This window comes from Haemaphysalis longicornis, unplaced genomic scaffold (assembly GCF_048455015.1).
Source record: "Haemaphysalis longicornis isolate Haplotype H1 unplaced genomic scaffold, Haemaphysalis longicornis Haplotype H1 scaffold_18, whole genome shotgun sequence".
NCBI lineage: Eukaryota > Metazoa > Arthropoda > Arachnida > Ixodida > Ixodidae > Haemaphysalis > Haemaphysalis longicornis.
The window spans coordinates 6,615,781-6,641,901 of record NW_027526282.1 but is presented as its reverse complement, the minus strand read 5'-3'; the positions used below and the strand labels follow the sequence as shown (position 1 = coordinate 6,641,901).

At 47.4% G+C, this 26,121-nt stretch overlaps 1 protein-coding gene across 2 annotated transcripts; it reads right to left on the bottom strand.

Annotated features, from left to right (window-relative positions):
- Positions 1-872: 872 nt before the first annotated feature.
- Positions 873-25,915, bottom strand: LOC144166553 (sodium/nucleoside cotransporter 2-like). 2 transcript variants are annotated; one of them, XM_077696052.1, is made up of 9 exons: positions 25,667-25,915; positions 22,866-23,027; positions 17,894-18,019; positions 17,282-17,409; positions 10,214-10,382; positions 9,411-9,557; positions 4,295-4,475; positions 2,610-2,674; positions 873-1,073 (listed from the first exon to the last, which is right to left on the bottom strand). In XM_077696052.1, the coding sequence occupies exons 1-8, from the start codon at positions 25,712-25,714 to the stop codon at positions 2,655-2,657; spliced, it is 981 nt and encodes a 326-aa protein (XP_077552178.1). In that variant the 5' UTR covers positions 25,715-25,915; the 3' UTR covers positions 873-1,073; positions 2,610-2,654. The 2 variants fall into 2 exon arrangements, with proteins under 2 accessions (XP_077552178.1, XP_077552177.1); XM_077696051.1 differs by lacking the exon at positions 2,610-2,674.
- Between the last annotated feature and the right edge of the window lie 206 nt (positions 25,916-26,121).

Genomic DNA, 26,121 nt, shown 5'->3' with positions numbered 1-26,121 from the left:
TCGGAATAACGTTTACCTTACATTTCTTAAATGTCTTAACATTATTTCAAATTCCGTTAAACCCTACCTACAAATTTCAAATTACTCAATCTATTTGCACTGTTGGAAAAACTGATGCTTACGTGTATTTAAACTTGATTTGGATTGTTTGGTTCAGAATTGTGGTCGGCTCACTCCAGATCACCCACGTATACATTACGAAACACCTGGTTACATTATGTAAGCATACACGGCATGCTTCTTTCAATTGTACATAGCTTATTAAAAAATGCTGGACCCCAGGAATACAAAGACAAGTTTTAATCGGGACAATTTTTAAGGTTGGTTGTGCGTGGCGTAGTTAACGAACAAAGAGCAGTGACGAGTGCGTCGACAAATACCAGATGTGAAAGCGTTCAACATAATGACCCTGGCGAAGACACCTTCAGCTCCAAGTGCTGAAAATGATACACGCGTGAACGCGCATGAACAAAAGAGCACTTACCTTGCGAGTGCCATTATAACATGTGACGTCATCGCAGGTACCGCGTTTATTTTACCATGTACCATTATTTATAAGAGACCCACGCTAGTTCTGTGCGATGTGATTGTGAATTAACACGTCGATGTGTTGTGCAACATCAGGTGATTTTTGGCCCTTTGTACTTGGAGATTCTTGCACTGCCGTTAGAGGTGATGCTGCAATACCGTGCCACTATCTCTGCAATGCCGTCGCCTCGCTCAGTGTGAGTTCGCAGTAACAGCCCAGCAAGGGAGTGATTTTGTGTTGCGGAGGAAATGATCGTCTTCCAGTTCTTTACACAAAATCAGCTATCCTTCACTTTTGCCAAAAAGAGAAAAATTTGTTTCACTACCTCGTATGAGAAAAAAGATAAAAATCAGAACAATTTGCACCAATACCTACGCCTATTTATTTGTACGGGCTAATTAAATACAGCCGCATCGTGAAAGAGCTTCACTGAGGGATTGCTAACGAATCACGTAAATCAAAATTAGTGAACAATTGTGCAAATACGAAAACAACGAGTAAATGCGGTGTCATCCGTCTTCTGTTGGCGCTGGTAAGTCAAAACCTGAAAAAAAAAGAAAAAGAAAACAGAAACATAAGTTTGGCACGTACGGTCGATTTTTTTGTTAATCATATTTTTAAAGATTAAAATATATGGGTCTTTCGTTTTGATTTAGCTCGTGAAAACATCCTGCTCTATTGCCGTCATCCACCACCGTGTACAAGGATACGATGTTTGGCGCGAAATATATAAGTTCATCCCACTTCAAGAATGCAACACTGAACACTACTGAACACTGAACACTGCAACACTATCAAGCCCTCAGCAGCTTGACGCTCTAAGGAAGACGCAAGCTCCATATTCAGCGATTACGGACGTGACGTACCGGGAAGGCACACGGAAGTACATACCAAAGTTCATCTTCTACTTGGGAATTTCAAAATTCGTAATGTCGAGCATATTCTCATTGTGCTAACAGAACTAGTTTAGCGCGCCATTTTATTGCTTTCGTTCCCGCTGATGCTGCTGCTGCTTCTATTCTTGCTGCTTATGTTGCGAACATACGCCATTTTTAGCGTTTGGCTCTTATGATGACGCTCCGTTACAGAAACTTTCTCAAACTAAAACAAAGCAAAAATAACAGTTTGAGACACGTTGTGCACTTCTAGGCATAATTCGCCTCTTCATTAGGTACCATTAAGTACCGTATTTACTCGATTCTAAGCGCACCGTTTTTTACACGATCGTGGTCCCCAAAGTGAGGGGGGGAGGGTGCTTAGATTCGAAACATCTAAAACGAGCCTCTCCCCCCCAAACAGAAACTTTTTTCTGCGGTATCCAGATGAGGCGGCAGCAAAGAATAATGTTTTATTCTGCAAACATACAAAAAAAAAAGGCACAGACACTGAACCCGCTGTGACTCGCCGCTTACGTCTGATTCTCAGTCACGCTGACTGTCACTCAAGTCTATCGCACCGCTTGAGCCGCCGCTCTCAGTATACCGTATCAGGTTGTCTTCTCTTCCGTCAAAGTGCTTTTCAATCAAACATTTTCTAAAGGACTTTGCCACAACGTCAACGTTGACCCGCTTCTACGCGCCTGAAATCCGCTTTGCGATAGTTAGCGCGGATGCTTTACGCAGCTTTCTCGCCGTGCAGCGTTTTCTGTCGTGTAGCGTCGTGCGTCAACTTCTGTACACTTCCGCCTACACTTCTGCTGTGCCTCCACTTTGCACAGGCCGAGCACCAGAATCCGAGATTGCTCTGTTCCGACAGCTCCGGCTCATGAACAGAGTGAGCAAGCGCGGGTGGCAGCTTGGGCAACAAGCGCTACTTTGCAGAAAAGGGGGTCCTTAGATTCGAGGGCAAACTTTTTTTTTTCAAAGTAGGGGAGGGTGTTTAGAATCGGGGGGTGCTTATAATTACGAAAATACACTATATACTTTTGCAGATGGGTTGAATCGCAAGTGTGCTGTCCGCTCCTGCTCGCTCGTCAAGCTGATGTGGTATACAGTTGGCGTCGCCGAATATGAAAATTTTTTCTCCAAAAGTGCTCCCAGAACAGGCTGTTAACAAACTAATCCTTATTAACAACACTAACCTGGTGTTTAGGGCCACCGTCGAAAATAGCGCCGCCCTCTAGGACCTACATATTGGTGAGGCTCCCTGGCAAGGAACAGTTAAGGACACGTGTTAAGCTCCGTGAGGCACTTTAAGAACATGCCAAAATGTCTCAACTTGAAAAAGGCGCTTAAAAAATACACAACACGAGCACGAAGAAGGACGGGACGGATGCGCATCCGTCCCGTCCTTCTTCGTGCTCGTGTTGTGTATTTTTTAAGCGCCTTTTTCAAGTTGAGACATGCACCAACTAGCCCAACAACGTACTTTACTGATGCCAAAATGTCATTGGTGAAGTCTGGTACAGCAAGGTACTGGAACATCACCACATTGAACACAAATTCTCCTGTATCTCTACTCCAACGGCAAACTCATTCCAAAAACCGGAGCACGAGACTCCAAGCTATAAACTAAGTATCACTTCTCACGGTACCGACACGATCGAACCTGTCTTCCACTTGCCAATGAGTGCGCACTGGCCTTGCGCGCAATGTTTCGAAAACGAAGTCTTTCATATCAACACTATCAATGTTTTTTTTCCAGAATCTGAACAGAAATAATTGGGCGTACCATGGTGGCGCCTCCTGTCTAACGGAATGTAGGACAATTGCTTTCGACCGTCTTTTGTTCCCAGCACGCCACCGTTCATAGTAGGGACAAAAGTATTTTACAGCAAAGATGCTCAATCCTAAAAGCTCAAATTATGCCCTTAGAGAGGCCTTTCAGTTTCTTCGGGGAACACGACCATTATAATACTCTATATTTGTCCACCAGAGCCTCTTTTTGCCTAACGTGCTTTGATGTGGTCTGCTCTTGCTTCTCGTGGTGTGTTCCGGGTCGTCTCTACCATCACCATTCTCAGCGGCTCCCGATTCGAGTTTTCGGCTCAGCAGAATTCACATGTTCCGACAATATTAAGCTAACAGGCAAAATGTAGTGTCAATCAGACATTTTTGGCGGTTCGGTGGCACACCATACATTATCTCTGAGATAACAACTATGTATACCAGACAAGAGCTTCTTGGATAGGAATCTTAAAACCCTTACATAATGCATTGGTTGGCCTGTTAGTGTAGGCAACTTAAGAAGCTGGAAGTTCCCAAGTTGGAATGGAGGCTAGATTGACAATTTTAAAAATTATTTTAAATGATGCACATTATATTCTCATTCAGCAGTCGTGCCGTAACGCTCTACATGCAGCAAAGCACTTAATATCCTTCTTTCCCAACCAAGGTAGCGACAAAAGAAGCGTTTCGTAAATGGTTTGGACAGTTTTACGTAAACATTCGTTAACCCACATTTCACTGATTTTAGTGTTTTAAACGGCGTCAAAAAGCGGATTTCTGCTTCTTTCATACTGATTGACCAATTTTGTGCGGGACAGCTTTGGGCTTCCTGGAAAAGTTTCTTAAATGTTCCCCTTTTCCTGGGAAGGACGTTAAGTAATGGCAGGGTTCGGGTATATTTGAACTCTAGTTGGAACCGTACTTCACTGCTGTGACTGATCTATGCAGCAATCAATTTTGATGCAAATACGCAGAGCTGTTCCTGTGCTCTGCATCACAATCCCGCATTCGCCTTTCATTTATCCGTGATTCTTCCCTCATCCGTGACGCGCGCCATATACATGCAGACCCAGAGGAGCGTATGTACATAACCACGCACCAGCGACGCATGCGCTGAGGATGCTGGCCGAGCAGCCTGCCCAGAGGGCGCGGAAGGCCACCTCGGAGGCCTCGGGCAGCCGCTTAGGGCAGAGCGCCGCAAGGGTGCCGAGCATGATGCCCACCGAGCACACGTTGCCGAATCCCGACAGCGCGTACGTGGCCAGCATCGTCGAACGGGCCTGCGATATGCGGCAGACGGACGCCATACGCGTGTTGTCGCCACACACACTCGCTAGGGGGACTGACACAGTTTACGATTGCTGCACACCCGTTGAAGGTGCAGAGCTTACTATCAAGCGCAGTTTTCTGTCGGGCTCAGTTCCATCTGAATTAAAAGTTATTCGGATATGCTGAATAGTAATTTTACCTATAGTTGGTATTAAACATGTCAACTAGCTGTGCGTGCAAGGATCACGTTTAAAACGAGCTCCACCGGGTTCAAAGATATAGGTTGCATTCACTAGCGCTTTGCGCGTGCCGGCAACCCTGTGTGTGCGCCGCCATGCCGGTGGCTGTGCGTCTCCGTTGCTAAGGCGACATCGTGTGCACGTACGGTGCGCAGAGCAGTCGTCGCTACTCCTCCAAGTCGGCCGTGCTGCCCGCGACGCAGTTTGTGTTTTTCTTGTAGTAAGCTATTTCGAGTGATTCCATAACGCAGGGTGTAGCGCGCTGAAGTTGGTTACGTGAAGGGAGCGGCTGTTCAATTCATCGGTGTGACACCTTGTGCTGCAATACAAGCCCAGCCGCCCCAACTTCCGTACGAGCGAGTACAAGTTGGTTGTGGGTTAAAGCGGGCAGAGTGAGCGCCGTAGAAGCGTTGTTGCGTGGCTGCGTTTGTGCGGGCAGCAGCAGAAGCAGCAGCCTTGTGTCCCACCGAGGTCAAAAGGATTACCTCAACGTCACATACTGTTTCACGCAGCGTGCTACAACGGACGTGTCGCAAGACACGATTTAATTCGTCGACACAGATCAACTGATTGCCAGCTGCCGTCGCTGCCATGATTTGCTATCGGCCGCAGATTTCTCTCCTCTCCGTTCAGCCGCTTGCCGATACATATCGCTAGTCTCCCAGCTATAGCAATGCACTCACTGCGATGACGCTACACTACCGCCGTATCTCATACCTGTGCTACACGAGCGTTTGGAAGGACATTTCAGTCGAATGACCTTTGAAATTTTAAATCTCATTCTAACTGGAATGAGTTCGAACTGGACGACCATTCTCTGGAACGACCAATGGAACTAGAGCTGGAGCTCGGGAACTGGAACGATATCATTCTCAAAGGCAGTTGAAAGTTTCCGCGTTCGCCCGCCATGTTTTGGTGTCGCCACTGCTGCCATGTTTCGTTCTTGGCAAAAATTTAATTTTAGAGATAAATTGGGCAAAAATAATTATTAGTGATCAAATTGATAACGATCTACAAGCGCGCACAAAACATGCACAAGGCAGCTAGTTTCTTTGTCTTTTTTCGCGCCACCAATGTTGAGAGTACCAAGTTACCTCGTAATCGTAGAGCGCGTGATAGAGATAGAAAATAAAGATCTTGCACTTCAAACACCAAATTTTACTCGTAAATAATAGTTTTTGTTATTACGGCTTGCAGAAACTGAGCCCGAGGGTACGACCGTTCGTGTTTCAAAGGCTTTTGAGACTCTCAAAGGTCAGTTGTCGTGCTCCTTTGACTTAAATGACATTTTAACCAAATGCCTTTGAAAAACGTCGTATAGCAGCTCAAACGTGTCATTTGAGTCAAATGACATTCGACTCAAAGGCCTTCGAAACGCTCGTTTAGCACGGGTATTATTCGGCGTGCGCGTGATCCTCACAATATCTACGGAAGCACTATTTGGCTTTTCTACTGAACGACTCTGCCGTGGGCAAAGGGCGGGCGCATCTGTGTCAATATCCACGCTCGCAGGCAACTGCGCTGCATCGTAGGCATTTCATGCGTCGTGCCGCTTTTTTTTTCGCAACTGCCGCGACTCCATTCTCCAGTGGAGATGGGGATTTCTCAGTACAGCATCACCACACAATGTCACAGCAATTATTTATACCTACGAATATTTTTTTATATCTTGCTATTTATATTATCGTACCATATATATATTTAACTATTTATTATTTATGTCTTTAGAATAATAACTTATTCAACCATTAAGGGACACCGTGGGGTATTACATAGGGAAAGATAGAACCTTCGAAGTACAGAAAGGAAAGAAATGCAGTTCACACACAAAAAGAAATGCAGAAATGCAGTTGGCAGTCCATAAGAAAATTTATACAATAACAAAATAAACAAGAAAACAGAAAAAAAAGCATGTGGAAGTAATGGGACGATTAAGACTTAAAGGAGTACTGAAACCAAATTTTGACACCTAAAAAATGATATAATTGGCTTCAGTAGTTTGTACAGATGCCTCACAGAAATTTTTGCAGCGATCCGAGGCCGGAATCACGTCTAAAATCGATTTTGATCGTCCCGGCCGCGAGCTTCCACAAATCGGCAGCACTAGCGAAATCGCTTTCGGCGTGACGAAACATCGGCCTGCGTATCTGGCCGGTTCAGGGTGACGTCTTATAGTCGTTTTCGGAACCGGAAACGATATCCTGCGCTCCGCGCTGCTGTTGTCGGTGGTATTCGTTTGGGCAGGAGACGTGCGGGTGCAGCTGTGTGAGCAATGCTCGTAAACTTTGCGCACTTTGCGTGTTCGACGTCTTTGCTCTTCAGTTCGCGGCCGGCGCATGGTGTTCCCTTGCACTGGTGCTGAAAACTGCGCGGTGCCGGCAGTGCCGCGCGGTGCGCGATGTCGACGCGCACCTTGGCGACGCGGCGGTGCGCGTCGCCGATCTCGACCAAGTTGTGCTATGGCAAGCTCGCGGAATGCGAAGTACTGATCGTGGAAGCCTGTCCTAGCTAATCGACGACGACGCCAAGGTGCATTATTTTCCACGCGACGACATGCAGCGCTAAACGTGGACTCAGTTCGTGCGTGGCGGCGGCCGCAAGAACTGTCGCCCAAGCCAACGGGCTCGGCGTTGCTCGCATCAGCCTGGGTGTTCGGAACTTCAGCGACTTCAGGCTTAGTATCGTGGCGAATATTTGATCGCCGGTATCTGTACAACTGCGAATGACAATCCCTTACACAACTTTTCACCACACTATCATCCCCTTTTTCGCATACTGAGCTTTATTTTGGCGATAATTTCCGTTTCAGCGATCGGTGACCAAGACATCTGCCGTGGCCTGTTTTGATTCTAGCGCGCAGGTGGCGCCATCTTTCAGCCGCTCGCCGCACCGCGGTGCCGGCAGTGCTGGGTCGGAGCGCCGAACCTCCGCTTCCGGTCAGCGCAGGCTTACCATCGCGGCAAATATCTGAACGCCGCTTTTAAATTCAGCGCTGATAACAACCACTTGCACAATTTTTCAACACACTAACATCTACTTTCTCGCATTTGGAACTTCTTTTTCGCGATCAGATTGATTAGAAGAGTGGCGACAGGCTGTTGCTGTCACGGTCTGCGCCGGTTCGAGCCGCAGTAATATTAAAAAACGGACGACGGCGAAGACATCGCCGGCCTAATTGCCTGGCCAAATAAAGTTGTTCTGTCTGTCGGGTGGCAGCGACTCATCCGAGTCTGACGATTCAGACGACATGTCGACTGCGCGGGCGAGTGCGGACCATGTGCAATCATAGCAGACGATGCGGCGAACGTCCCTGACTCACGGGTGAGACCGTGACGTAAGGCTGGCCCGCTTGCAGGCTGGCCTTCGAACGGCCATTTTCCCGCGCGGCGACCGAATTTGAAACTGGTTGCAATAAACGTGCTATAATTAATTCTGTGTTGGCGGCTGACGGCTTTCGGTTCGATTTCCGTAATTACCGTAATTACCCGATTCTAACGCGCCCCCGATTCTAACGCGCACCCGATTTTCCAGGCAAAAAACCGAAAAAACTTGCACCTCCGTTTGTAACGCGCAAGGAACTTTGTGAGCAAGAAAAATGAATGAGACAGAAACGGGCGATATATTCCCCGAAGTTATCTCACTCATATCACTCCTCGTCGCACTCCGAGAGCTCCTTGTCGCCTTCCGCTGACCGCAACATCTCGTCATTGGTGCCGTCAAGCGCGTTCGCGATGCCACACTTCTGAACGAACGTTCAATCATGTTCGATGGGATTGTGGCCAATAACATTTAGAAGCGATGAAGCTGGCTTCCCAATTCTAGACTGATTCTATGGCATTGATTAGGTAAGACTGATGAGGGTTTTAAATTTCAGATGCGTGTTCCAGTTTAGTTCAAATGGACGTCTCGTATTCCAACTTGCAGATGGTTCGGGGACACAATGAAACGTTTCTTCTGGTGCAACCAAGCGCTTCTGGTGCTTCTGCAAAAAGTTTTAGTATGTGTTCGTACCAGGTTAGGTTTGTGGTTAACAGAACTCCTAGGTGACGGTATCATTCTACTAGTGAAAGACTGGTTGAAATTTGGGTGTATGTGCACTTGAGATCTGAAAGCTCACGAGCCATGCGCATGAATTCACATTTAGATGAGCTCAGTGTCATTAGCCACAGGGAGCACTAGCTGGCTTTCTAATCTTTTTGTAGTAGAATTTGGTCTTGGCCATCGCGTATTCGGCGACAAATAACGCAGTCGTCGGTAATGGAGGCTAGGTGAAGAGATGCTAGATGGGATGTAATTAGCATATATTAAAAATAGTAGCGCACCGAGGAGTGAGCACTTTGGGACACCAGATATTACTTGAGTAGGGAATGAAGGACGGCCAGCAGTAACAGTGAATTGACTACGGTAGGTTAGAAAAGATTAAGCACGAAAGAGTTTGCGGATCGAGACGAAGGCATGAAAGTTTGAATAGTAGTCTTGAGGAGGTACACGATCGAAAGCTTTCAAAAAATCTAAAAAGTCACATCGGTTCTAAAGAGAAGTCAGGTCCAGCTGAAGGTCAGCAGTAAGTTCTAAAAGCCGCGCGTCGCATGAAAGACGCAGGCCGAAGTTGTGTTGATTATGGAAGCATTGAAGGACTCTGATTACGGTAAGGAAAGGGTTATAATTTAATGAGCAGTGTAATGTTTGAGAGGAAAGGAAACGCACGTCTAGCCGCTTGTCTACCATCGAGGTGTAGGCGATGAACTCGTTGGCCACCACCTTGACGCCGATGACCTCGCCCACGTCGGCGCAGTCCTTCCACGGCACCCCCATGCCCAGCGCTAGCGGAGTGAACGCCTTGCCCAGGATCGTCTGCGAACCGAGTCAGGGCCAAGGCGCGGCGTGATCCCAATGCTCCAATTCTAGAGCAGCACGGCACACACTGAGTTTAAAGATCTCCGCAAGCCCCTCCCGCATAAATGTTTTGCTAGGTCCTCTCCAGACCACTTGAGTCTGTTCACGTAATTTAAAAGCGAAACTCCGACAGTAATAATAAAATACTTCCGTACTGAAACATCGTGTTTGCGTCTGCTCCTTCACCTTTGTTTCTGCATCGTTGGGCACGCATTGGTTTGCCAGGCAGACTTGAGACACTTGACGCCGCAGCTTTTGCAGAAACAGAGCTCTACGTGGCCGCCCTGCACCCGTTCTACTTTTGTGACGTCACGTTGTTCTCTCACGCTGCACACACTAGGCTAACTCTTCTGCGCCGCTGGAAACGTGCTGAGGTAGCATCATGGTAAGCCCTCATCTGCTCTGGAGACCAGGATTCATTTCTCCCGATAACTGAAACACGTTTTCATTTTGGTTTACTGTACACTAGCGGCCGTTTGACGTACCGGACAACAGCATCAATGCTAGCGTTTCCCTCATCGGGGCACTCAAAGCTTTCTCTTTGATATACGGTGGGTGATGAGGCATGGAGAGAGCGGCTACGGCTGCAGAGCATGCTGCGGTCACGCACGCACCTGGAAGGTGACGCCCCTCAGGCCTAGGATGCCGGCGGCCCACTTGAAGACGGCGTCGAGGAAGTGGATCATGGCCATGAAGGCCACGATGTTGGCCACGATTCCGCCGACCACGCCCAGGCACGCCATGGCTCCCTTGGCGCCGGCCTCCAGCACGCTCGTGTCCGTGCTACGTGGACAGTGGATGGATGGGAAAATGCACGCTCTACTGAACCCCAAACAACCACACTGCCCTGAACGCAATACAACCGCTGTTAAAACAGTTTACCTGGTGAAAAGTTCACAAGTCTGCTAATAACATCTATATTTAAAGTATTGACAAATGTGTAATGACTGCGAAAATTCTGCCATCTCAAAACGTGGCTCTGTGATGATGAGTATTTAAAAGCAATGAACAGGTCGACATTCGCATCGAACTTCCTCAAATCGCAGCGAAAATGACACTCAGAATATCGATAACCGCGGGCTGTCTATTAGTACAGTAATCCCTCGTTATAACAAAATCGCTTTACTCAAAATATCGCTTTATTCGAAATTTCTTCTGGTCCCAACCCAAACACACGCATTTTGGACCGTATTACTCGAAGCGCACGAAGAGCGTAATCCGCTTAGAGCGAAGAGGCGAGCGGGTGTGTCTCCGAATGGCGACGACACAGCGGCGAGTCCGGCTGTAAACATGTCGGGTCAAAGCAAGCGGGTGTTTCCCCGGCTATGTTTTCGAACCTGTCATGCTCAATTCACACTATCCGACTCTAGAAAAACGGTCCAAATGCTTGTTAGGGTCATTGAATTTTGTTCCTAGACATTGGTCAATGGCGTGGACGCGACAGTGCGCGTACAGCGGCACTCGAACCGTAGAATTAGCAGCGTCGTCGACAACGGGGCGCCGAAAAACTCTTGTTTTGCAATGATCAGGCTGCACACCTCTGAAAAAAAACTGTCCAGTGATCACGCAAAGTTCCTAGTGCAAAACCGGTCTGTTTTCATGATTGCGCTCTGACCCAGAATGAGAGGGTAGTCGTTTTTTGAGCTCACAAACATAGCCTCAGACTCAAGCCACGGCATTTGCGGCCTTTCCCAGAACGAAAAGCTCTTAGCATTCCGTGACGCGCACGCGCCCCTGTAGATGTTTCCACTGCCTATCCTCCTCATTCGCTCTCTAGTCTGCGAGGTGTTCGGACGCCAGTCACAGCTCTTCACGGCGCCCAATCACGGCGACCACAGTCTCATGCAAGGCGTCGTCAAATTCGAGCAGGAGTTGCTCGCGTCCGGAAAGAACATAAAACAGTCAAAGCTCAATGCCTTTTTTGCACTCGAATTAAAATTTTGCTGCTCTCAATACATCATGTTTTTATTCCTCACAGTTGTGGCGCAATTAAAGCTCAACTGGTTAGGTTTTTCTTGACTGGACGCTTATATCGAAATACCGCTTATAACGAAATTTCGCGCCATCCCGCACACTTCGTTATAACGAGGGATTACTGTAATTTAAAGAGTCAACGAACGTGATGACATCGATTCAGTGCCGAGCTGCTGGTTTGATTAGGTTCTTACGAAGCTGAGTAAAAGCATCACTTCGGTATTTGTTAAGTACCCAGTAGTTACATAGAAAGTTATTCATTACAACGTAAAAGGATTCACACGCATCTCCCTGGAGATAAAGCAAGAGACGTGTACATGTTTCGTCATTAGAGCATGCAAACAAGCAAGAAAGCAAGCAGGGAAATAAGCGGACGTTACTTGTTCGGTTTCTTCACTTTGTCTATTCTTGACTTATCCCCAGTAAGGTAGCATGTTCCCAGTTTTTGTAAGTTGGTAAGCGCTAGAGTAATTCACTTCATATGGGAATGTGAAGCCAGCATGCACCCTTTTAGGTAATGACGGGTTTATTGCCTGTTGGGACTATGTCTGCAGTTCCTGCTTTTTAGCAGAACCCGCGTGCTGCGTATGTTAAAGAAGCAGCAATGCCGTGAAATTTTCTAAGCCACGTGAATTTCCAGTGCTGGTAACGAGTTCGAAAGCAGACGTTCGGTGAGCGTTTCGAAGAGAAATGGCTCATATAATAAACAAAGACCTTCGGCGAGCAACGTATGGGTACGAGCTAGTTGGGGCTCCATTTAGAATGCCGTTAAGCGCAGCAAAGAAGAGGACGGATGTAGGTCATTGTCTTCTACGTCCTTGAGTCTTCTTTACTGTGTGTAAGGTGCCCCATTACATGCCCGTGTTAAAATCACGCTACAATCCAGCGTTGGTCTGAACTCGCGATGGTCCCAGCAATGGTTCACGGCGCAAATAGAATAAAAGCGAAGAAAAGAAGATTGGGGAACTTGGGTCTGCGATTTGAACCGGGAGCCTACAGTTTGCGAGTTTACCATGCATCAGTTACACCACGTCTATACCGTATTTACTCGCGTAATCCTCGCACTCGCGTAATCCTCGCACCCCTAATGTGAGCCACCAAAACTTGGATTTTTCGGTTCCTCGCATAATCCTCGCACCCCCAACTTTGCAGCGGCGAAAGTTGCCTGCTCGCGAAACCAGCATGGTGCACGCACGCTCCAACGCGCGCCCTCCCCCGCCGCCTCTCCGCTGTCTCCAAGGCCATCCAGGCGCCCTAACAACCTGCATGGCTACTCCCTAACAGGCGCCCTAACCCGGTACTCATGGTACTCACACTGTCCTTGAGCCGGTTTCGCGTGCGCGCAACTAGACGGCGTTCGCGCAGCCCGCTGTCGTGTCGTCGTGTCGCCGTCATGTCCCGTCATTGAGCAGCAGCAGTCAGTGAGTCACTCGCGTCAGTGGTGTATAGCTCGCTGCCATTTTGAGAACTTTTTGATCTCCTTGTTTTGTGCTTGGTGCCGCTTCGCCGTGGGGAAGAACGCGAGCTACACTGCCGCTTTCAAATTGAAAGCGATAGAGTACGCGATCGAACACGGCAACCGCGCCGCAGGCAGGCACTTCGGCGTCACCGACTTCAACGTGCATTACTGGAGTAGGGCACGCACATGACGACGACGAGATAGGGCGCGCGCCAGAAAGCAAAGGCGGCAATTTCATGATCGCTGATCGACGGGAGACTGTTTACGTTGTCAATAATAACATAAAAAGAAATAGCTGCTGTTGTCAACACTGAGCTTACATATACAAAAAACGACCGCTACATTTAGCGAGACTGGCAGAAAGCAAATTGGCAACACTGTGCACCGGATTTTTTTCCCCGCATAATTCTCGCACCCCTATCCCCCTATCTTGGCATTGACTTTTCCGAAAAAAAAGTGCGAGGATTATGCGAGTAAATACGGTATCCTTGGCACTAGCAATTAAAAGTAGACATAGAGAAATCGTCGCCTTCGACTTAGAAACTTATTACACGCGTATACTGACTTACAGGAGTAATTTTGTCATACTGATTACACAAGCAGCAAAGTATGTTTACGATAATAACGTTTTAACAGGGCCAACAAGGCAGAATTGCGAAGCCTGAAATTCGTAGAAACAGACATATCAGTAACAATTACGACAGTGGTAAAGGAATCGCACTACTGGACGAGTATCTGGTATGGGTGCTACCTCTCTCGCCATGGACTCTGATGCATCTATCTACCTACGCGGCATCTTTTAAAGGGTCAATCGATATGCTTCTTAACTTACTTCACCGCCCTCAACGCAATGGTCCTCTCAATCAATGCCATACCCCCAAGAGCCGAGAGCAACGCGACCATTACAACTCAGATTATTCGTCAGACATGTATTGTGGTGTTGACGAGGACAATGATGAATTGATTGATCTTTATATACAAAAGAGTGACCCCCTCCCCTCCCCCCCCCCCCGCCTCCCCTTCCGGGGGGGGGGGGGGGACCCGCCGATGGAGCAGAGCTTCATTTCCAGGCCCCGTACCGGGCTAGCAACTCCCACCCACGGGCCGCTGAGCTCGTGTGGACGTTTGCGGAGGGGCTGAGCCGAAGGATCTCCCATCATTCATTAAGGGGAAGGGGGGAAGGGGAGGGTGTGTCAGGGATTGGTGCCTTTAGTGCACTTGTCACAGCAGAAGATGGCAATCACAGCAGACCTACCGGTGTGCATAGATCATCGCATGGCTTGAACAAATTGTAATGCTTTCGCAATCTCAAGACGACGATGATGATTGTTTTTTATGGCGCAAGCCCGACCAAAGGCAAAGATCGCGAAGAACAGGGTACTTCATGAGATTGGTGTGAAAGCAAACACTATAGCATTGCAGTTAAAATATGCGTCAAATGATTTAAAAAGCAATGAAGATGGCTGTGTAAATGGCCAGGTCATCAGTGTGTATGATGATGACCTGTAAGGTGTGAAAATTTGACGTCGTTGAAAAAGTGGAAGGTGTGCTAATGAGAAATCAAGGGAACGTCACCTAAAAAGTACGAGGCGTACAGAGTATGTGTCCTCTGTATAGCTGTGGAGAGTATTTATGTAGTGTTGTGTTGAGTGCCTTACACCGTATTAGTACGTGAACAACGGGTAAGTGTTCCCCACACCTGCTGTACAGGGGTCTTTGAAATCAAGTGACCAGGTGCGAGTGTGTTGCATGTGTACTATAGGCGTCAAATGAAACGCGAACACAAAATAATGAACCTCAACAGACAAATAACGCGATTTCTTTCCACGCAAGCCAAAATAACGCGTGACTTAGTTACGAAAACAAAGTTCGGAAAAGTGAATTTCTAAATATACCAATAGCGGGCCATTATAGGAACTCTACGAACAGCATTTTGTGAGTTTTGCACGTTCTGGTTCATATTTTCGTGTTCGCGTTTCATTTGACGCCGATAGTACGTCCTATCCGCAACCTGCATATCTGCATATGGCAACTTCATTGAATCGGTTGTGTGAGTCGGTGGTGTATCGTCCCAAGGGCGGTTTTGTCACGTTTAGTTTGTTCTCTGCCTGTTCACTTCACTCTGCTTGCTAGTTGTTACGAAGGTGTGGACGGATTTGTGGCTTGAGGTCAGTGTTTGGGATTGTTCTATCTACTGTGTTCCTGAGTGCAGCAGCAGGGGTCCTCTCATCAGCAACCTCATTACCAGCGATCCCAGTGTGACCTGGAACCAAGCACAATACCAGAATAAGTTTTGGGGCACGTCTATACATAAAAGTGTGAAAAACCTTATTGGCAGTTTTGTTTTTGCATGGCTTGTGCGATGCCAATGCGCGCACAGCACTCAAGGAATCTATAATATGATGGACTTTGGAATTTTGCGTGCAAGAATGTGCTGTGCAATGAGTAATATGCCATATGCTTCAGCTGAGTAAATTGTGCTGTATGTGCTCATGGTTCTGCACGCATCAAAGCTTGGTCCATGAGCAGTGAAGGACACCATGGTGGCAGCAGTTTTTGATGCGTCACTGTAAAACTCTGCACATTTATATTTATCCTGCAGGGACAAAAAAGTGCTGCAAAATAGCAGTTTGTGGTACCCTAGGTGTATCTATTTCCATGAAGGACAAGTCACAAGATGCAGGTTGAAGTTGCCAGGGTGGTAAAATGTCACTAAAAGATATAGTGTATATGTCTAAAAAGGAGATGTTGAGACCTGAAGCTTCCTGTCTCACTCTAAGTGAGAACGGCAAAGAAACGGACAGGCGATTTACTATCAGTGGAGATGTGAATGCATTATTAAAAAAATGTTTGAAAGGATGGTTATTCAGCGGCGAAATTTCAAAAGCGTAAAGCAACTTCACGTTCGTCCGTTGGTCCTCAAGGCACCACTTGTAACATTCAGTATATAGACTTATAACATTCAGTATATAAAGCAACCAGCGCAAAGTGAAGCCCTAAGTGTAGCACTGGGTCGAGCATTCTGAATGCTGTTTATGTCACTGCTTTCGCAATCTCGCACGTAAGCAACCGAAGGGCTCTTCGTATTTTCTTTCTTTCTGTGTGTGGGTACGCGTGTGCGCGTATGTTGCTCTTACGCTGAGCTATATATATGTTATGTGCAATAAACAATCAGTTCACGTCTAGGCTTCTGTGTTTCTCCCGTCCCGTTTCTTCCTGCGCTATTCTGTTTCTCAATGTGCCATAGAGGGCTTTTTAACTTCATCCTGGTAGCTGCCATTTTATCAGTGGACTGTACAAGCGGCCATATAATTGGCGCAGTCGACAGGAAGATGTCACTGCGCATGCGCAGCACAGCCCAGAACACGCCCTGATCTTATTACACATTAACGAATGGAAACGTGTATGCAAAATGTAGGAAACATGCCTGGAGCAGTTTTGTTGCCACAAGGTAACCCGGCAAATGCATCGAAGAAGGGCATGCATTGCTGCCGTAGCTGGTTCACGTATAGAGGAATTTTACAAATCAAATGCTTATGCTTTTTTTCTTTTGGACTCTATCAGAGCTCATCGTTCTTCTGTATTAGACCTAGGCATTTTACTTAACACCAGTAGGAGCTATAGCCGGCAGGTTATCATTCCACATTTGGGAACAGTGCTTTCTGCGTATGACTCCCCAGTTCTTCTGAGTGTGTCTACGCACACACACACGTTTGCCATGTGCGTCCAAGCACCCACACAAAGCTTTGAAGACTAGTTCAGCACTAGAAAAGGCGTTTTCTGCTTGGAAGCCGCCGTCGTCAACGCCTTATTGCGTTCCGTGGCCCTGAAACACCGACAATATAAGACAGCTGTGTTATGGTACTAGGCGGCCAGTGTCAATACTCCCTCACAGTACCGCTAAAACTAACGCGATTGAGGAAAGTGGTCCGAACAAATGTCAAGTTTAGATCTAGAGTGGCTACTTTAAGCTCGTAGCGTGGTTTTGAATTCTTTAAGATCTGAATAACTACCATATCTTTAACTCTGCAATGTTACCAACGGTATGGCATCATGCTTTGGTCTGACTTTGGTCCGGCCAATGCGGCCGGAACAGATGTACAAGCACACGTTCCCAGGCCGAAAGCATATGCAAACAATAAGATAAGTGCGCGTAGTGAACAAGTGCCGAAACGCATGTGCTTGTAGCTTAAGACTGAGGCAGAGCTCGTGCCGATTCCCGGTTACCGCCGCTGTGCGCGTCGCGTACCTCCTGTGTGTGTAGATGCGCACGGTGACCATGCGCAGCTGCTCAGTCTCGGGGTAGAGCAGCTTGGAGAAGAGCAGGGAGGAAGGCGCCGCCAGCACCGCCGCCGTCACCAGGTGCCGCGTGTCCACCTGCGAGGAGGAGAATCGGTGATGAGGGTGTGACGTCTCGAAGGATCTCTGCGGAGCAAGTTTCTAACCTGGCCGGCGACTTTTTTTCCCAGTCAGATGATCTTACACTACAGCTATATTCCCCCCTTGATTTTTTTTGGCACCATTTGCACAAAAACGGTGTAAAAGTGGAAGTGAACAGGCTCGAAATTAGATGAATTCCGAACAGGGATCACGATCGACAACTTCCTCAGTCTCTCATCGCCGCTGCCACAGAGCCACAGGCCAGATACGTGTCTTCTCCGCGCTCATTCAGTTACGGGCCGTGTCCCTTCCTATCCTGAATTCTGCCGCCGAAAGCGATACTTCTTGGGAACGAGACAAAGTTTCCGCGCAGCACCGGCATAAAATATACTCCCTCCGACCCATTGTATTCTACCGATAGCCACTGCACCCTTGTTTACGTGAGGAGGAACTAGCTGAAGGGGAATTGATCCATACATACCCCGATGGCGATATACGAGGCCATCATGACCAAGGACATGCTGGCAAAGCCGGACGCCATGAAGCAGTGCAGCTCGGCCTTGGTGGCGTACGGAAGGTACGGGTGCAGCAGCACGGCAGACTGCTCCTGCATGCGGCAAGACCGAAAGTGTGATATATATATATATATATATATATATATATATATATATATATATATATATATATATATATATATATATATATATAGCGAATCAGAATAGGAAATGAGGGCCTCGTAGAAATAACACAGAAATAAGGGTTGGCAGCCAAGAAAACCTCGGCAAGCAAAGGGGAGGTTGTGGTAGGTCATTGAAACAGATAAAGAATTTGGAAAGAAAGAAAGAAAGCGGAGAAAAAATGCCAGCCAGGTGGGATCCGAACCCACGACCTCCAGAATACCGGTCTGGTGCGATAACCACTACGCTACCGGCGGGGCGATTTTCCCCCCCGCTTTCTGGGGTATTTATGTCAATGTAATTTTTTCCTGTGCTTGGGGGTGGTAGCCAGCGCCACTCTGACTTTTCGGGGTGAAGGGGACCTTTTAATCCTTGCGCCGTGACTCGAGTGTCTACGACATGTCGAGAGTGGTCAACCAGCGTTAAACCCTCTTAAGCTCCCTATGGCACCAAGACTGCCAGAACAGAGGCCCTCGCTATGCATGTAGCGAATCAGAATAGGAAATGAGGGGCTCGTAGAAATAACACAGAAATAAGGGTTGGCAGCCAAGAAAACCTCGGAAAGCAAAGGGGAGGTTGTGGTATGTCATTGAAACAGATAAAGAATTTGGAAAGTAAGAAAGAAAGCGGAGAAAAAATGCTCGCCAGGTGGGGTCCGCACCCACGACCTCCAGAATACCGGTCTGGTGCGATAACCACTACGCTATATATATATATATATATATATATATATATATATATATATATATATATATATATATATATATATATATATATATATATATATATATATATATATATATGCTAGAGAGAGAGAGAGAGAGAGAAAGAGGGAGGGAGGGAGAGAGAGAGAGAGAGAGAGAGAGAGAGCGGGGGCCATGGGAGTGTAAGAGACACGTAGCAAGCAGGCCGGGCTTCCACAGCGGAAAAGAATGCATGTAGCTCGCACTCTTGCACGGAGATATAAGAAAGCCTTCACCATACTTATATAGACATGCATGATATGCTGTGATAGAAAATTCGGTGTCCCCGAGGAAAGGCATGGAGTCCAAGAACTCCAAAACACAATGATTAAGATTAGGAGGTAGCATTCACGAGCGAAAAAGATGAAGATTGAATAGGGCATTGCTGCCTGTGTTACCTTCCGTTGACTCTACAAAATACATATTAAATGCAAAAATTGAAAGAAAAATGCATTACATGTAGGTGAATCCACCCTAGGTGTTCACGCAAGTCTCATAAAGTGCACAGATAAGGTTCCCCGCGAATTTTCCCTCACCGAATTCATAACTCCAAAACTGCAACAAAGACGGTTACACAGGACGCCTGAAGGCTGCATAGTTGTGCTAGTAAAAGTAGCCAAAGTAAAAAGATATTACATGCATAAAAACTAAAATCTTTACTGTGACCACATGCTGAATCTCGAAAGGAACTGAAAATACCCAATTTTATTTTAAAAGAATGTCACAGTGTGCCTTGAAACAAGGAACAACACGTAAAGATCAACAACTGCAGACAACATAAGCGCTACTCTGTGCCCAGGAAGAATTTTTGTACTACTTTTGTCCTCGCAATAATGCGTTCTCTTTGCGCTCCAGATCAAGACGTTTTGGAGTATTATTAAACCAAAAATCAACGCAAGAAATTGTAGATGCGATTAAATACTGCGGTACAAAAATATAATCAATAGGCTTATAAACAACAAAAATACGAATTTTCTGCGCATTACGAAGGCGGAAGTCTTAGGCAGGCTTCCAATGCAGACAATGTGATGGCGCGAGTAGTACAAGTTAATGAATCATGCAGATTTATTCTGCGCTGTATAATGTAAGGCTATTAGATAGTATTAACTACAGTGCCGCATAATAGTAGCGTTTGATAAGAAATTATCATTTAAGATTCGTAGACGTGAGGTCTACGTCCGAATGCCGAAGTTGTAAACGTAGGTTAATAATACTACGCCTAATCAGAGCATTAGAGGGATATATACAACGAGTACTTCATATCAGTCTCAGTAACAAAAAGATCGACATTTATTCAAATCATGAGCCATTCTAGTATGTGAAGGAATATGACCAGCGAAGCTTTTTCCCACAAGACATAAGGGTGACAATTTCCGAGAAGGGAATGTGCAATTTATTTCTTTTTAGCTTTGACGGGGTATACCCCTTAAGGAAGACACAAAGAGTTCCAGCTGTTTTGTTTTGTTCTGGGCATTCGCGATGAAGTTGGCCTTGCCTACACAAGAAACATGCACGGAACCCTAGCCTACAATTTCATTCGGTAACTAATTAGCATCAATGAAAGAAATGTTTTTTACGATGGGTTCAGGGCCAGCGTCGCCCTAGAGCCCAAGCCCCGAGTAATTTCCGCAAGGGAAACGATCGAAACTTGAGGAGAGACGCACCGAAACGTTTTTGTCCGAATGCCGGACCCTATAGAAAGCCTCGCCCTTCAAGAACACGTGGAACATCCGGAACTTTTGTTGACGGGAAAATGAAATACATGAAACCCAAGCCATCTAAGCATCGCTTAAAAAAGGCAGCGTCGCTAACAGTGTACTCATCTAGGGTTCTATGGTAGGCGAAGGGAAGTTTTATAGGTTGTTTTTCTTAGTTACTGTTAATTTCCCAAACTGAAGATCACTTAACTTTGGCGTACCATAGAAGAGCATAGGCATTTCACCGCCATAAATATTACAATACTATATTAAAGGGAGAAGCTTAGAGACTACCGTTCATGCCACTTACACATACCAAAAACACCGTAGTTGATCTATTACCGGTCTCACGAAACACCAGATTTCCCAGGCATGACGGTAGGTACAAGATGCAACACGGACTTAAAAATGTCGCACAGCCAATAAATGGAGTCATTTAGCACCCCGAAGACAGCGAATATTGCTCTTTCAGCAAAAAACGTTCGCCGAGAGAGAACTACGTATTGTCGTTAGCCCACAGAATGGCACCTACCCGTGGAACTATCTAGAAGAACTGCGCACCGAGTACCTCCGCAACACCGAAAAGACATTGTGTGCGTCTCGTGAAGCGCACTTGGCGGAAGTGTGGGACTATTTTGGATACGGGTGTCTGGGAATACGATTTAATTACGTGAATTGCACAAAGAAGATAAGCAAGTGTCTTGATATTTCCATCGCAAATACATTCGTTCATTGAATTTGACTTATTTAACAAAATCCATTGTCGCGATCACCTTATGACTCTTCTCCGCCTGGAAGTTCAACCAATGTGAAAGAAATTGTTGTGTACATAGACATGGGCAGCATAGGTTGAAACCTATACACTAAGCGAATAATACCAGAGGCCGGAAAACTGGTAACAAGATAAATCATGCCATTGAGAGTTCGGGATAATAGCATTGTTCCATTCACGGTGCTAGTTACATAATTTCGTCCGAGTGTGCCTTTGTACGAATCTTATCCTGTAGAGTGTTTTAGCCGCATGAAGTGGACACGAATAAGTTATTTCTCTGCAAGTTATGTGCTTCCAGATGAACGCTACAGAAATGACCAACCAGACTGTGAAATTGAACAAAGTTTATGTCTGTCAGAGACAAAACCACTACCAGACAACGAACCGGCCGATTTTCTGCATGTAATCCGCCTTACAGCCGGCCGTTTGGCGCAGCGGAGGCTGTCGGCGTTCTAGTTGCCCCATTTCATCTCCATTTCTAGACATCGCGGTTAAGCCACGCATATAGTGGATTTCGGCCACCGCTGCGTCGTTTTCCCCTCGTCTTTCACCGGTACACTTTAGTCACCAGGGGTCTTCACAAACATGTTAGAATTTGCTTCTCCTGTAAAGGTTGCACCACCTTGCGTAAAGTACTCTAAAGGTGAAGCGTGTTTTAAGGCGGCAGTTCTTGCCGGTTAGGTCAAGGGAGTCCTCGGGCGTGTCAGCAGAATACTAAGATGATGCCGGATGCCCTCACAAAAGCTAAGACAACTTGAGGTCACAGATTATTTTTAAGTTCTCACCTGTTTCGTGTAATCTCGCGTAATCCCTGGTGCTGCCCGCGGAATCTCCTTTTCAGCGCCGGTTGCGCGCGAACGAATTAATTGACGTGAGAATAGTTCCCTCCAAGCCAAACTGGGATTGGCAGTAGTGTGGTTGCCATTCCCTTTCACAACTAATTAGGACCTGCCCCCGCATTTAGATTTCTCTGGCAGTTTTAAGACATCACAAGGCACGCACAGGTTCAGAAAACTGTACAACCCAACGGGAACGCTGAATGCTACGATATACTCCAGTTTCTGCCTCCGGGTAGTTTACTCCAAACGGGGCCCGCTCTGCGGCAATTCTGTTGACTAAATCAAGTTGGAATGCTACTGCTCCTTCCAATTCCATGTTCTTACAGCTGCTCACAAACCATCACCTGTGATGCGTTCCAGTTCTCCAAAATAATATACACCCAAGAAAGGTTGTGTAACATGCCACCAAACCACCGGAGAGGGGAATGCTTCGATCTCAGATTTCGCGCTTCTCCGTTTCCTGTATTTCGCCTTCATGAGTGGGGGAGAGTCAGCAGTTGGAAATCAAAGATTTTTGAGAGCTGACGCCGCGTGAGTCGTTGCCGCTCTAACGACTATAAGACATCCCAAGGTGCCATCAGTAGCCGCGACCAATGTAGTAACAGGCACCAAGTGTTATCCCTGTTTCCCAGATGTAAGCGCACCTGCCCTCATGTCCGCCTGGTATACCAATTCCGAAGTATCGGACGTTTTAAGGACCACGAAGGAAACAAAGTCGTCTGTACCAGGCCAAAGAGCATGTTCCCGGCGGCGCACATGGACTCGCAGGCGGTGGAGCCGACCACATGGTTCAGGAAGCCGCCCAGCCGGGTCACCAGCGCTTGCATGACGCCCCAGTAGTAGAGCACGTTCACGCAGAAGCCCACGTAGAAGATCACCGGCATCGCCTGGACACGAGGGGGGTGTGAGGGGTCAACGGAGCAAAGAGAACGTTCCAACTTGAAGGCCACTCCTGCCTGAGATGTTGCCACCGTATTTCATGAATGCTTCATCTGGGTCCATGGATTTGCATTTCGCTTAAGTTGAACGTCGTATTTGACCAGGCCACCCTGCACTTCCCGTCTCACTAGCACTACTACGCAATGAAAGGAACGCCATGAGATATATTCAGGTCCGGAACCACGCATGCGGGGGCCGAAAACCCAGCGAAGATATTTCGGCTCCATCGAGTTGCACACAAACAATAAATCTGAAAACAATTAAGCACATCTTTACTGTTGTGAAAGCGAAACCAGGAATGTCCATTTGATCGCCAGAGATGTCTCACTTCCGTCAAGCCATGTCGAATGTTTTTGGTTTCGCTACGCTTGACACTTGGTTTTTTAGGATCCTCCTAAACGCTTTCGAATAGGTTCGATCTGCATCATGCGTGTTGCAGCTCCGCTCTTTCCTTTTGTGCTATAATGGGAGGCTTGACAACGACGGCGAAGTTTCGGCGAAGTTTCGCTGCTTGCCTGTTCGCTTGTTCAGCTGCGTTCTGCCGTTCACTACACCAATGGCGTACAGGCGTGGACGGCCAGGTGGCGCAACCTACGAGTCTAAGCTCACGGTGTTGAACGCCCCCCGCTATGAAACCTCTCTCCCTACCACGATTTCCGTTCACGGACATTTCCGGGCTAGGGTTATCTTGTGCATGCACTATAGAGCTGTAGCTAAACAGCTTCGCTGTAGAACAGGCGCAGCAGCAGCTCACGGTGAAGGCGAGTATGGGCCTGAGTGTGGTCGCGTTCCCGGAGTGGTCCATGAGCACCGCCAATGCGCCATGGTCGTGCACCGAGAGGTTGCCGCCGGTGGCCAGGTAGCCGAAAAGGAAGCGGCTGCCTTCGGAGGCGCAGTCGAAGAAGGTCTCGATTTGCTGCGACAGGCACATCATGGCCCTTCGACCCACGGAGAGACGGAGCATCAACGTCGCCAACACGTACTGCAGCGTCAGCGCACGCGCCAGCACGAGCCACGGAACCTGCGTAGCCGCGTCGGAGGAGGAGCACGCGGTGAACGCGTGCATTCGTATCCGCAGGAAGAGTTCTAGCAAGCTTGTTTGAAATCTAATGACATTGATTGATTGTAGAGTTTAACGCGCCAACGCAACGCATGTGATGAAGCGCGGCGTAGCGGATGGCTCCGGATTAATTTTTACCACCTAGGGATCTTTAACGTGCGCCGAAAACTCGTACGCACGGGCGTTTTTGCTTTTCGTTCCACTCTAATGACACAGTTAATCCATGGTTATAGTTCGTACGAGGCCGTCTCGAGTGAGCCTTTATCGATTAACTCCCCGCGAGTCGTGTTCAGCTGGCGCGCGTTAGATCTGACAGGGCAATCGCGGACTGCGTGGCCCGCCCCAATGAATTTTTCGGTGTCCCCATCTTAATTTCGCTCTTTCCGAAGCCTGGGTGGTCTTTTCGTGGGTGCAGAGACAACTCCCCGAGTTCGAGGAGCATCGAAGGGGCGTGACCAGTTTTAAGTTTTTGCTTTCTTTTCATACTTATTCCCGAGCAAAGACTAACCGAAGACTGGCCGTGGAGTTGCGCTAGCGTGCGTGCGTCTTCCCGCATCGGGAGCCGATTACCGGAGAAAATTAGCGACACGTTGTTTGGCACGGCTTGAGGGGCCGCCCGAAGTTAGGAGTCTCCCACGAGCCTCCCGAATCGGTGCTGCAAAGCCGATCAGGTATATCGAGCATCAACAAACGCAAACTGCACCTATTTCGACCCAAACACTCTCAAAATTTCCAAGTAAGGCCACAAATAGCCCCACGCGGGCCTATTGCGAGTTGTGCAACCAACAATATTATTTTTAGAAGAATCTGCATAAATTCATAAAATTTTCTGACGATGCGTTTGATTCTCATCCTTCTTGTCTACATTCCGGGTTTTTTGTAACCACACTTCACATGGAGTAGCTAAAGACGTTGGGTTTTTATTGTTATAAATTTTTATTTTGTTTGTTTGCACCAATGATACAAATTTTACAATTGGAGCAATCGAATGCGTTTACTTCTCCAATTGTGCCTTTTCCCGCAGATGCTAGGCGTAGTGCAGAGTTTGCCCGTTTTCGCTATTTTTGGTTGGTATTAACAAACATCCTTTCCGCGCTTTTTAGAGAGCAGCTCTTGAGCGCCTGCTCCTGTGGTCTCGCGTCGGCGTCGTGCAGAATTCCACACCAGTGCTCTAGATCAAAATTTTATATGAAAGCTTTAGATGCAAGCTTGCAAGAATGGAAACTTGCCAATTTTGCGGCTGTTTTCACGGCCTCACAACGTAGGCTACGGCTCCTAAAACAAAAAAACAATCCATGTCCATCGCACTGTCACGGCCTCACAACGTAGGCTACGGCTCCTAAAACAAAAAAACAATCCATGTCCATCGCACTATTCGAAAACTTACTTGAAAAGAACAATTACCACAGCGTGCGCTTATTGGACGGCTGGTAGCGCGTGTGTGGTGCTCACTAAAGTCAAGCGCTCAAGTAGGCACCCCACCTTCGCGGCGATGCATCGCCGTGACACGGGCGCAGCGATACTCACGCTCTTTCGGCTGCTGGAGAAGAGGTAGTCCAAGGCCAGGAGCATCATGATTCCACCCAGGGAGGCCAGCCGCGCGAGGTGGTGACGCGAGTCCCACACCAGAGCGCACAGCCCCAGGGCAAGGACGACCAGCCACACCAGGGGAACCCTGCACCCGATAATGCACAGACGTGACGCGTACAGCTCGGAGGTTCTTCGGCTCCGACGTTCCTCGATCAATGATTAAGCACAACAGTTATCAACGCAGAATGTGGTGCACACCGTACTCAAGGCGAAACAGTCCGTACGTACATCAGGGCATATATTTTAAGCGTTGCTGCTATTATTGGTATCATCAACCTTACTCGTCTCCTGATGCGGCCTTAATCCCACTTCTCGCGCGGCAACGGCAGCTCCTCAGCAACATGCTTGACGAAAGTGGAACTGGGAACCCGATGTGGATCTACTCCTCAAGA